The sequence below is a fragment of the Silurus aristotelis genome (assembly GCF_946808225.1).
Source record: "Silurus aristotelis genome assembly, chromosome: 1".
Taxonomy (NCBI): Eukaryota; Metazoa; Chordata; class Actinopteri; order Siluriformes; family Siluridae; genus Silurus; species Silurus aristotelis.
The window spans coordinates 23,825,248-23,837,662 of record NC_139574.1 but is presented as its reverse complement, the minus strand read 5'-3'; the positions used below and the strand labels follow the sequence as shown (position 1 = coordinate 23,837,662).

Here is a 12,415-nt window from a genome sequence, read left to right as displayed (position 1 = left end):
ATGGGAAAGCTAGAGGCAAAATGATATGTTATGGGTCACTTTTATCACAAATACTAATTCCTTATATTTTACTCAGGATCTTCACAAAACCCACAGAGAAAGTTGTTACAGAGGAGATCCAGGCTGTGGAAAAGACTCTAATGGACTACATTAATTCTGGCAAGGTTCCTGGTAAAGGCTTGTAACTTGTGTATTTCTGAAAATAAAGATGATTTTTGAGAAACAAAAAATCCAAAAGAGACAACTGACTTAAAATTGTGGCCTTAATGTATTTAGAAATCGGTGTCCCAATGAGTAACCACCCAGTCAGGAGTCCCCACCATGTAGCAAAAACAAGTGTGTGTGTGTGTGTGTGTGTGTGTGTGTGTGTGTGTGTGTGTGTGTGTGTGTGTGTGTGTGCGTGCCCCGGTAGTGGGCCGGTAGGGCCAGCAAAACCTTTTCTGCTGGCCTAAAACACTATCAGAAGCACTAACCTATATTTACCGTATTTTTCGGACTATAAGCCGCTACTTTTTTCCTACGCTTTGAACCCTGCGGCTTAAACAACAAAGGGGCTAATTTATGAATTTTTCCTGGGTTTTTCCCGGTTTCACAAACTTCAATCCAAAAAACTGAGCGACATAACATTAGACCAATGAAAAAACGCACCTCACCTTTGTTCTAAGCTGCATGGCTTCGGGAGAAAAGCTTTCACCGGGTGATTTATAAACGCACAATGATGCCAAAAGATAAACTCCCGAGAGAAATTGTTGTGAAAGGAAGGAGGAAAACAGTGAACAATGACTTACTTGGTCGGCTACTGTTTAGATACAAGCCGTTGTAACGCGTTGAGTCAGGGTGAAGGGAGAGCTCACTAACTCCAGTTGCAACAGAAATCATATAAGCACAGACAGGTTTCCAAAACTCATGCTTTTTTTTTTTTTCTTGGCAACAGCGTTATGGGTTAGTCAAAGAAACTTAGAAATCAACATCAGAAAATAATAAGGACATAATCCTCGTCTTGAACACACCCAGTAATACTGGAAAAATGCAGTGCCAGGCGATTCCCAAAATACCGCTATGCTCCTAAAGGAAGCGCACATATTTTACCCGTTACACCGTGTGTAACGGGTCTTTCCTTAAAGCCTGTGTAAAGTTCATTAGTGTAGACAGGCTTATAGACAGGTGCGGCTTATTTATGTTAAAAATAAAAATATATATAATAAAAAAATTCAGGCTTATATATCGGTGCGCTTTATAGTTCGGAAATCACGGTACTCGATTTACTAGATTATAATTTAAAATCTAAATTCTAATATTTGTTTTATGAAATTGTGTTCATTTATTCCCAACAGTCTATTAACTTCATTTCATAGCGTTTCTCTTGGCTGGGCCTCCAAAATTAGTACTGCTGGCCTTTTTATTTTAGTCTCTATTAGCAATGGATCTGTTTCCTTAACTAATCAGATTTCAAATTTAGCCTCACAGGGCCAGCATTTTTCCGTCCTGATTGGTTGGTCAATTCGACTAGCAAACACGTCTGTAGTGCTCTGCACACATTAATACATCTGAGTTAGACTTTTTTTATGCCTACGGAGGAAGAGAAATTGATTTGGTCTCGGACATGATTAAAAATCAATTTTCAAAAAAACCACTGGCTTACAGCCTTTGAGGAGCGGTGCAAATTATGAGTATGCATCCCAGGTGAGTAGATTGTATTTTAATAAAATGTTTAATGTTTTTGTCATCCTATTAGACAAATATTGATTCTTAACTGCTCCAGATGATGTAGGTGGCACAGTTGTGAGTGTAGTGGGGTTGAAAAGAGTTTCTGATAGGGTGATGAACATGAAGCTGGAAGTTGAAGGGGTGATCATAAATGTAATCAGTGCCTATGCTACACAAGTAGGTGGTGAGATGGAGGAGAAGATGAAAAACTGGAGTGAATTAAATGAAGTGGTGGAGAGTGTACCTAGGAATGAAAGATTGGTGATTGAGGCAGACTTCAATGGCCATGTTGGTGAAGGAAAAAGAGGTGATGGGTAGGTATAGCCTATGAGGAATGTGGAAGGGGGGCAGATGGTGGTAGACTTTGCTAAAAAAATGGAAATGACAGGGGTAAATACAAAAAAACAGGAGATAAAGCATAGGGTGACATATCAGAGTGAAGGAAGGTGCACAAGGGTGGACTTCATTCTATGAAGGAGATGCAACCTGAAAGAGATTGGAGACTGTAAGGTGTTGGCAGGGTACAGTGTAGCTAGACAGCATCGGATGGTGGTCAGTAGGATGGTTTTGGAGGGAGGTGAAGAAGAAGAGGAAGAAGAAGAAGTGAGTGAAGACTGAAAAAAGAATAAGATAGTTAAAGTGATAAGGGAGACAGCTAGAAAGGTACTTGGTGTTACATCTGGAAACAGAAGGAAGGCAAAGAGACATGGTGGTGGAAGAAGGAACTACAGGAAAGCAGGAAAGAGAAAGAGTTTGGTGAAACCTGAATTGGGAACAACAGAGAAAAAAGTATGAGAAAGAGTAGTGAGGAGTACAAGGAGATGCGGCAGTAGGTGAAGAGAGATGTGGCAAAAGCAAAGGAAAAGGCATATGAGGAGCTGTATGACCCTTTTCTGTTTGCAGAGGTGATGGACAGGTTGATGGACGGAGGGGCCGTTTCCCATGCAGTGTTTTATTTGGGACGACTTGGCATAATGTTAATTTAACATTAACGGCCACAATTAGCATATAATTTATCTGTGCATTTACTAAATGAGCACTGTGCTACGTCCGAACTGACCCCACTGTATTATTTTGTATAATCAATTTCTATTTTGTTCTTAAGTGTCTTAATTAATTTTAAATAAAATTGTAAACCTTTTTTTAATTAGTATACCAGTATAACAGTATAATTAAACTTGCCTTGCAGTGTCATAGACTAGATAAAATGAAGGAGAAAAGGAAAATGGACATAAAATCATTTTTCAGTGCACCTAAACCATATATTTATAAGTACAATTTGACTATTATTTGTGTCCCCTTCAAAAATTGCTCATGAGAAATTTTTATATTTATTGTCCCCCCTACTGTTAAATGAAATTTACGCCCATGGACAGGAGTTTCCATGGACTATGTTTGCGGATAATATTGTGATTTGTGGTGAGAGTAGGGCGGTGGTTGAGATGAGCCTGGAGAGTAGAAGGAATGCACTAGAGAGAAGGGGAATGAAACTCATGTTTGGATGAGAGGGAGGGCAGTGGATTAGTGTGATTGCAGGGAGAAGAGGTGGTGAAGGTGGATGATTTTAGGTACCTGGGATCAACTGTGCACAGTAATGCAGAGTGTGTTAAAGAAGTAAAGAAAAGAGTGCAGAAGTGATTTGTGATAGAAGAGTATCTGCAAGAGTGAAAGGGAAGGTTAATAGGACTGTGGTGAGACCTGATATGTTGTATGGTTTAAAGTCAGTGGCATTGAGTTAAAGAGAGGAGGTGGAGCTGGAGGTAGCAGAGTTGAAGATGCTCAGATTTTCATTGGGTGTAACGGGGATGGACAGGATAAAAAATTTGTTTATTAGAGGGACAGCACATGTAAGACGTTTTGGAGACAAAGTGAGAGAAGAGAATAGAAGAGGGTAGTATGGAGAAGGATGATCCACTGTAGCGACCCCTAACAGGAGCAGCTTAAAGAAGAAGAAGATAGGAACTCTCAACACAAGTTTTGCTATCGACCATATTACTAAATAATAACTTTGAATTATTTAGTAATGTTACTATTAGGATGAGCCTTTAGTTCTCTAAACACACATTCCTATGTTGTCTGTTCAGTGTCTATAGGATCTTTACGATGTGAGTATGTAAGGTATACAGAATGTATCTTTTTTCTGGGCTCACACATCCCCGGGTACCATGTCTCCTTACACAATCAGAACATGTTTAAGTTCAGGTTTTTTCTAGTTTGTAAATATACTTGTCTGAAAAAGAACGTATGCGCCCTTTTGTTTGCTGTGTGATTTTTCCCTGATCAAAAAAGACACCACGGGCATCATAGATCGCATGGGAAACCTTTTCAAGAAATAATTTTTAATTACGGTTACACTAATAAAAGCAGTATGTACTGAAGTTACAATGACAAGCTAAAAAATAAGTGATTATACCTACCTTGTATTTTTAGTTGTTTTTTGTAATACAGTGTGTGGCAACTTCCACTGCTTATAATCTTATTGTCTTAGAAGGGCATTGTGTACATTGATGTATTTCTGTTGCTTTTTATGTCAATTCAGTAACAAATTTTTTCTAGAAGAAATGCTAAAAAATGGGAAATGTTTAGGAATGTGAGCACAAAGTTCACTGTGCTATTTAAGGAGGAGCAGTGTCTTGTAGCAACAGATAGAGAGAGAGAGAGAGAGAGAGAGAGAGAGAGAGAGAGAGAGAGAGAGAGAGAGAGAACACACTAGACAAAATACTCCTTCACCTCTCTTGACACACAGACTGCTGAAGATGCTGCGTGTGTAGTTTTTTTATTCCACTTCGACTGCAAGGTGAGTTTTATTTATCTGTTTTGTTTATCTTTGTCTGTGTTGTTTTAAATGTAAGCTAGAGTGGTATTATAGCTTTGAACTATATTGGTGAGGTTTTCAGATTTTAATCTGTGTGCATTGATGTAACAAGTGTATTTATTGCATGAGGTTGAAAGACACAGAGATACAAAGAGATTCACACCAATAGATACTGTTTTATGAACCAGATATTGCTAGGTTATTTAGAGGAGGAGAAATGACCACTGTAGAGATGTTTGTTTGTTTGAAATTAAAAATGGAGCAGGAATTAAGTTGGAATCAGGCACTCAGCAGGCAGAGGATTAGTATGTGTTGATATTGGGATCCAGGATGAGTCACAGGTGTTCAGTGTGGTCAAAAGATGAGAAGCTGAAACATAATGGACTAGTATAAGACATCATTTTTGCTTGCATTAACCATAGCTCTTTGCTTTATTTGGACTTCATTATAGAAAAGTGACCTTTTGTGTGACAGGCAAGTTGAATTGCTGCACTCCACACTGTGACTTACTTTTCACAGTTAAAAATGATAACATATAGGAATAACTTTATGATTCATATTTTCATGCAGTTTAAAATGAATGTGTTCTCAATCATACAAAAATGTGTGAAGGAAGCGGATGGCAGGAATCTGTTACACATTACTATTTCAGTGACCATTTCAAATGCAATTTCAGTGATTGTGATTGTGGTTTCTGGTGTTTCTTGATAATAAAATTTTTTATATGTTTTAGAAAGCAAACATCTTGCTTACATTATATGGTTGGAAACTTTAAATTTAGCTTTTGTTCATTAATCAAACCTTTTAACTTAAAAAATTGCTTCATCCTGGGTAGCAATTGTAGTTGTGAGGCTTGAGTCCACCCTGGATGGCACATAAGTCAACTGCAAGGCATCATGTGCACACACATTCACACTCACTCACATCTAGGAGCAGTTTATTGTACCCAGTCCACCTACTATATTGGGAGGTGGTCCAGACAACTCACTTTTAAGAGATTGTTGTTAGTTAGATGTTGTTTGTTAGATGTGGTTAATTAGCCTTGGTGAACGAGTTTACCGGCTTCTTATTTCAGGCAGAAGATGTTTATACTTTTACTTTACTTTGTACTTTAACATTTAGAAAAGTAAAACAATATTCGAGTAAATGTTCTTTTACTTAATTGATGTATTTTCATATATTTACCACAAATTGACAAAACTGTAAGCATTTTTTAAAGTTGCTTCATTTTGTTTTCTTCCTGATACCATTTTTATTTGCTTGTTATTTCTATACCAGCAATGTTGCATAACTATAATTCACTGATAACTAAATAAAAGGTGATGCTGAACAAAGATTAGAATACTGGGTATCAGATGTACAGCTCTAATGCGAGGACCACCGAATCAAACCAGGGACCCTGGAGGAATGTTACCAGTGTACTACGTTAAAAATCATTATATCAAATAAATAATACATCAGTTGGAGCTAGTGTCATTTTCTTTTTCTTTTTTACACCATCATTACCATCAGTATTGCAGATGATTTAGATAATGTGTACTTTTTTCTTCCTTTTTTTTTTTAAAACAGGTGTGCAAGAATCTGACATGATGAGTCTATTCACTGACTGCCACCCAGTTTAAAGCTCTATTTTTTAACAGTGAAAGATCCTCAAGTCACAAAATGAACACATCACCGTGGCAATCACCTATTCCAAACTCCTCCTTCTCATCTATCAACAGTAAGAAATCCAACAAGTCTGAATCAGGAGTATCAGGAAATTGCGAACAGGTCCACATTGCCCCTGAGTTTTTCCTCACACTAGGCTTGCTTAGTCTGTTAGAGAATATCCTTGTTATTCTTGCCATCATCAAAAACAAGAACCTTCACTCTCCCATGTACTTTTTCATCTGCAGTCTGGCTTTGGCAGATATGTTAGTTAGTGTATCCAATGCATGGGAGACTTTAGTAATCCATCTTCTGGCTAACAGGTGGTTAGTTGTGGAAGATCACTTTATCATGCACATTGATAATGTGTTTGACTCTCTTATCTGCATATCTGTGGTGGCGTCCATTTGCAGTTTATTAGCTATTGCCGTGGACCGCTACATCTCTATATTTTATGCCCTCCACTACCACAGCATTATGACTATAAAGCGAGCGTGCATGATTATTGGTAGCATCTGGAGCTTCTGCACTCTTTGTGGAATTGTCTTTATTATTTACTCTGACACAACACTAGTGGTGGCTTGTCTGGTGGCTATGTTCTTGGCCATGATGCTTTTAATGGCATCTCTCTACAGTCACATGTTCCTGCTAGCTCGATCCCATGTCAGACGCATGGCATTGCTGCCTGGGTACAATGCCTCCACCCAGCAGCGAGCCAGCTTGAAAGGAGCCCTCACTCTTACCATTCTTCTGGGCATCTTCATTGTGTGTTGGGTGCCATTCTTTCTCCACCTCATCCTTATAATCTCCTGTCCAAATAACCTGTACTGCATCTGTTTCATGTCCCACTTTAACATGTATGTGATTCTCATCATGTGTAACTCTGTAATCGATCCTCTGATCTACGCACTGAGGAGCCAGGAGATGAGGAAGACCTTTAAGGAGATTATCTGCTACTATAACCTTTGTAGTATCTCTATCTTCAACAGTAAATACTGAAAAGAACCCATTATATTAACTCATTCCTAAAAACGTTAAAACAAAACTGCTTAATAAAACACTATACATCCATCATCATCCAGCTGGGAGACATGCAGAATGTAAAACAGGAATGCACAGAATTAAAGGCAAATTTCTTAATGGAGATAATTTTGAAACTGGATTTGTCTTCTGTATTTCATTGGCTCAGAACTGCTAATGCTCTTCTTTCTATTCAAGATTAGTATCTTATTACGAGTATGAATGTTGTATGAGTGTTGAGCGCTATGTCCAATTTGTTCCTTTATTTTCTCCTGTATTGATTTCTTTATTGCTTGTATTAATCCTTGTTTTCTAATGTATATGTGTTGGCTGTATTTATGCAATTATGTTTGAAAATGTTTGACATTAGTATTGATTAGTATTGATAAAACTTGTACTTTTTTAATTTGCACCTAGACCCCTTATTCCCATAGTTTTCCATATTATGAATCATTCCAGATTTACTGGGTGCTTTTATACCACTGTACCTTTAAAAGTTGTCTTTTGATAAGAGAGTCTGTTTAATTACTACATGTAAGATTGAAGACAATCAGTCATACCGTATCCTCATAAAAAAGATTTTATTGACATATTTGACTCACATCTCATTGAACTAAGCCACATTACAGCAACTAGCTAAATATTAGATGCTATGCAGCTAGCTAGCTATAATATTGGCTTGCTGTAGCAAAGACAATCCAAAGAAACACCTTACTATATTTCAGTGTTAGTAAGTAGTGTGAGTAATTAAAGTAACAAAACTCTCACATATTCTCAGACCCATATGAGTGAGTAAGCTACAGAAAGGCATCTAGAGGTGGTGCTAACAGTGAGAAAAATAATACTATCACTCATTTCTTATTGAGACCACAAGACGTAAGGTCAGCACCCTGCGTTTACCAATCAATGAAAATTGTTAGAAGTATAAATAAAAAAAAGGGCAAAGGTCTAATGTACAAGCAATTAAACAATAAGAATGAGTGCTGAGTGTATCAACAGGAAACCATTATCTTCTTAACCAATTTTCAGTTCAGTTCTTTCTTCTGAACATCACATAATGTATACACTGACATAATAATATACAGTACTGAGTTTTCATGAAAATATTTATTTAACCTTATGTTCTGAAAGTCTGTTGTGCGAAAACCACATGACCAAGACAGATAATTTCTTTCATTATAGCATTATTTAGTAAAATCACTTTTTTAGCTAAATATATATTAGCAAAACTTCTTAATACTGTAATACATGTCTTTATGCACACTTCCTGTTTAAAGTTTGTATTGTGACTGCTTACTATTACTTTTGTATAATTTTTTTTTTCAAGCCAGAGTAAGATTGCTTTTAGGAGGATGTTGTTAATCAGATGTTGTTTGTTAGATGTGGATAATTAGCCTTGGTAAACGAGTTTACAAGTTTGTCATTTTAGCCAGTTCGTTATGTTTCAACTTTTTTGTGTTTAACCTCAATGATGCATTTAAAGTAAGGAAAGAAATATACTTCAACATTTCTGAAAGTAAAGTAATATTTGACTTGAATATTTGACTTGAATATTTGACTATTTGAATTACTTTACCTGAATAAAGGTTTTTGATACATTATCCACCAATGGACAAATCTGTAAGAAACTACTGATTATTTTTATTTCCTGATACCATTTTTATCTGTTTAAGTCATTTTTATACCAGCAATGTTGCATAACTGTAATTCAGTGATAACTTAAGTGTTCTGTAATGCACTGTAAATGTATTATACTATAGAAATAGTAATAGTATACTATAGTAATAATGTGTATGTGTGTGTGTGTGTGTGTGTGTGTGTGTGTGTTACTCTATAGTGTTATGCATTGTGCATGTTTATTATGTGGATATAATGTATAATTAATTAAATGTTACATTTCTGATTTACGGTTGATTCTGAATTAAGGACAGAGTCACCCAGAGTTAAATGAAATAAATGAAGCATGCATAAATTAGATTTTGTACATATATTTTTGTCATTATAATACTGTTTGTGAAATGTGGCATTGTATTGTATTTTCTGTTATATTTATTTATATTGTTAATGAGAAAACATTCTGTAAAATTTTCCAGATTGAAAAAAATATAATAAAAAAGAGAGAAAGAAAAAGAAAAAGAGAAATCCAGGGTTATACCAAATAAGTTTAGGAAGACACTTTGTTTTTTTTTAATCATATATGTAAAGAAATCTCGTTCACTTAGAACAAGTGTAAAAAAGTGCATTAATTTTGAATGTTATAGGTAATAATTTTTTTACACTCATGTTTAAATAAGTATAGTACATTTCTGTATAATTTGTCCAGGAAATATCATAACTGTGCTTATATTGTAAATGTTCTCACTTCATGTTTAATTATTTCCTAATAGATGAATAAGTAAAGGTGAAAAATGTGAATAAGTGATCATGACAATTTAAATAAATGCTTTATCCAGTATCCTATGAAGTGACTGCCTGAGTTGATCATTTATTACTGATTCTAAGGAATGCTTATTATATTTGTTATGCACATGATATTCCAAAATCACACGTACCATGGACATAATTTTGAGCTTCCGTTAAGCAGAAGAACATTTTCCGGAAGGTGTTTCGTAACTCAGCGCTCCGGAAGGCAAAAATAGCTGGATCGATGACTGCATGACTCATCAACAGCAACACATGCAGCTGGAAGAGCGACCGATAACACTCACAGTATGGGTTTTCGGGACATACCATAATAATCATGAGGTGGAGAAAGAAGGGAGTCCAGCATATCACAAACACACCAAAGAGGATGGTAAGTGTGAGTGCTCCCCTCAGGCCACTCTTTCTGTGGTGCCCAGTGGTTCCTGGCATGGACGCGATCCTGCTTGCATGATAACGTGCCAGCAAGAACATATGCACATAGAGCAGGAGGGTGAGAAACAGGGCTGCGACAAAGATCACAATGAAGAAGATCTTCACCACAGCAGCCTCATAGAACGTAATCATGAGGGCACCACTGAAACCACACAGGGCCCAGATAGTGATCAGGATTAATGCTGTTCGCCTCATAGTCATGAGTGTGTGGTAACGTAATGCGTGGAATATGGTAATGTAGCGATCCACAGCAATTGCATGGAAACTCAAGATGGAGCCTTGAAATGACATGCAGAGCAGCGTGTCCATTACACGGTCAATCCTGAGTGCAGATGTTCCCCGAGAGTTTAAATGACCAGCATTTTTGAAAACTAGCATAATGTTCTCCCAGGTTTTTGAGATGCTTGCGATGGTGTTAAAAGCCGCCAGGCTGCAGATGAAGCAGTACATTGGAGAGTGCAGATTTTTGTTGCGAATCACCGCAATGACAACCAAAAGGTTTTCGCTCAGGCTCACAACACCAATGATGAGGAAGATTTCGATAGGAATCTGAACCTCACGGCAGTCTGTGGGCTGTTTAGCCAAAGCAGTAGTGTCGTTAGTCATGATGGCAGGGTTTAAAGGCAGACGGATTGGTTTTTGATGATTATCCTTCCTCTCATTAGAATCCTCTGAAAGAAGTAATAATCACTTTGAAAAAATTAATATTCTGTTTCTTTTTTCAATTTTGCATTCTATTAACCTGATGTATTATTTAACCTACTTATTATAACATGGTTCTATAAGATATGAGCAGACAATTATGTTTTTTGTATAAAACCTTTAAGTTGTTGTAATATAATAGAGGACAGTAACAGAAACAATTTACACTAGCATCAACACAATAGATACACTGCAATAATTACAATTAATTACACTAATTAATTTATAAATCAGTCCTATTTATAATTTGTATTATAATAATTACAATTAGAATAGTTATCAAGGCTAATATATAAAGCTTACATGAGATGTGATGCTGATGTACAGCTACATTTTAAAATCAAGACTTTTTATTGACTTTAGTCTGCAGTCAGTATTCACTTTACACTGGTATAATCAATATAATTGTTCACTTACAGTCATTACACAACTGTTTTCTTTTTTATCCATGCTATTTAATTTCTGTCAAATGGGCCAGAAATGCACAGAAACTGACATGTCTGTAATCTGCATTCAACATGGCAAATAAACTATCATCAGAAAATCATTAAAGGGTTATGATGAAATAATATACATCATTAACAATTTAAACTAATAAGGCACAGAGGAAAACACCAGAATAAAGTCATGCTGATGATGTGGTTAATTGGGTTAATTTAAAATCTAATTTAATAAGTTACAATTATTATTTTATGTTTAAATACTGATATGGAGTTCAGTGGTGACATACATGTGACTACATCAGACCAAAACAAAGTCACAGAGTAATTAAAGATTTTTACTTTGCAAGAGGAAATTTTTCTGACATTTAAGCTTCCCCTTTGTTCTAGAGCACCAGTCTATATATAAATCTATATGTCAGTTAATGTTATCCTTTGTAATACCCTTATTGGTACAACCTACTCAGTCTGAATGGCAGAAAGTATGACATATACATAAAAACGTTATTGTATCCTATCTCATTCAAAGGGCTATGTTGTAGTTATAAGTATTTGAATGACATTTTAGAAAGAAAACCTTCATACCATCATCTAAACATTCAATAATGTCTACTTATATAAAATAATAGTTTGTTTAAACAGGAAACTGTAACTGAATAAAAAGCATGGTAAAATAAAAGGGCTTACCTTTTTTCTGCAAACAATCTCCGTATGATTAAAGCTATAGAATATAGTACTCCTGGTATATTAGATCTGATACAGACAATATCACACTATTTTTGCTCTACACAATGGAGCTGCAAACTTTCTTCATGGAATGATGGGAAGGACATATTCAATGTTTTTTTGCCCTTGAGTTTCTAAAGACCAATGTAGATTCTAAATATATGTTTCTTTAGCCTTGAATGATGGAAACTACAAGGTTATTTGCCCAGCAAGCAATTGAAAATGTAATTTAATACACAATACTCATTTTTTAGTTATGTGTAAATTTTGGCTGGGTTTATTGTGTATAGGTTTTTTTTAGGTTAATCTATTCACAATTTTTATTTGTATTTGCTTGTTTGTGTCATATTATACTGTAATTCTAAATATTACAACAATATACTGTATAATTATTGCAAAATGTATGACTGACTGAGTAAATAAAGAATCCATAGTTCTTAGTTACTGTTCCATTAGTTGTCACTAGTTCACTAAAATATCCCTTCTGTCCACTAGAGGTCTC

At 35.8% G+C, this 12,415-nt stretch overlaps 2 protein-coding genes across 2 annotated transcripts; one reads left to right on the top strand and one right to left on the bottom strand.

Annotated features, from left to right (window-relative positions):
* The first annotated feature begins 4,358 nt into the window (after window positions 1-4,358).
* mc5rb (melanocortin 5b receptor) lies at window positions 4,359-9,644 on the top strand. Its single transcript, XM_083553067.1, has 2 exons — window positions 4,359-4,504; window positions 6,092-9,644. The coding sequence occupies exon 2, from the start codon at window positions 6,185-6,187 to the stop codon at window positions 7,166-7,168; it is 984 nt and encodes a 327-aa protein (XP_083409193.1). The 5' UTR covers window positions 4,359-4,504; window positions 6,092-6,184; the 3' UTR covers window positions 7,169-9,644.
* Window positions 9,645-9,709: 65 nt separating this feature from the next.
* Window positions 9,710-10,651, bottom strand: mc2r (melanocortin 2 receptor; the record flags this gene model as incomplete). Its single annotated transcript, XM_083553079.1, has 1 exon — window positions 9,710-10,651. One exon carries the CDS (start codon window positions 10,649-10,651, stop codon window positions 9,710-9,712), a length of 942 nt encoding a protein of 313 aa, XP_083409205.1.
* Window positions 10,652-12,415: the final 1,764 nt, after the last annotated feature.

Bases quoted from the DNA above. Each gene is read 5' to 3' on its own strand.
- mc5rb (XM_083553067.1), top strand. From the start codon at position 6,185: ATGAACACATCACCGTGGCAATCACCTATTCCAAACTCCTCCTTCTCA.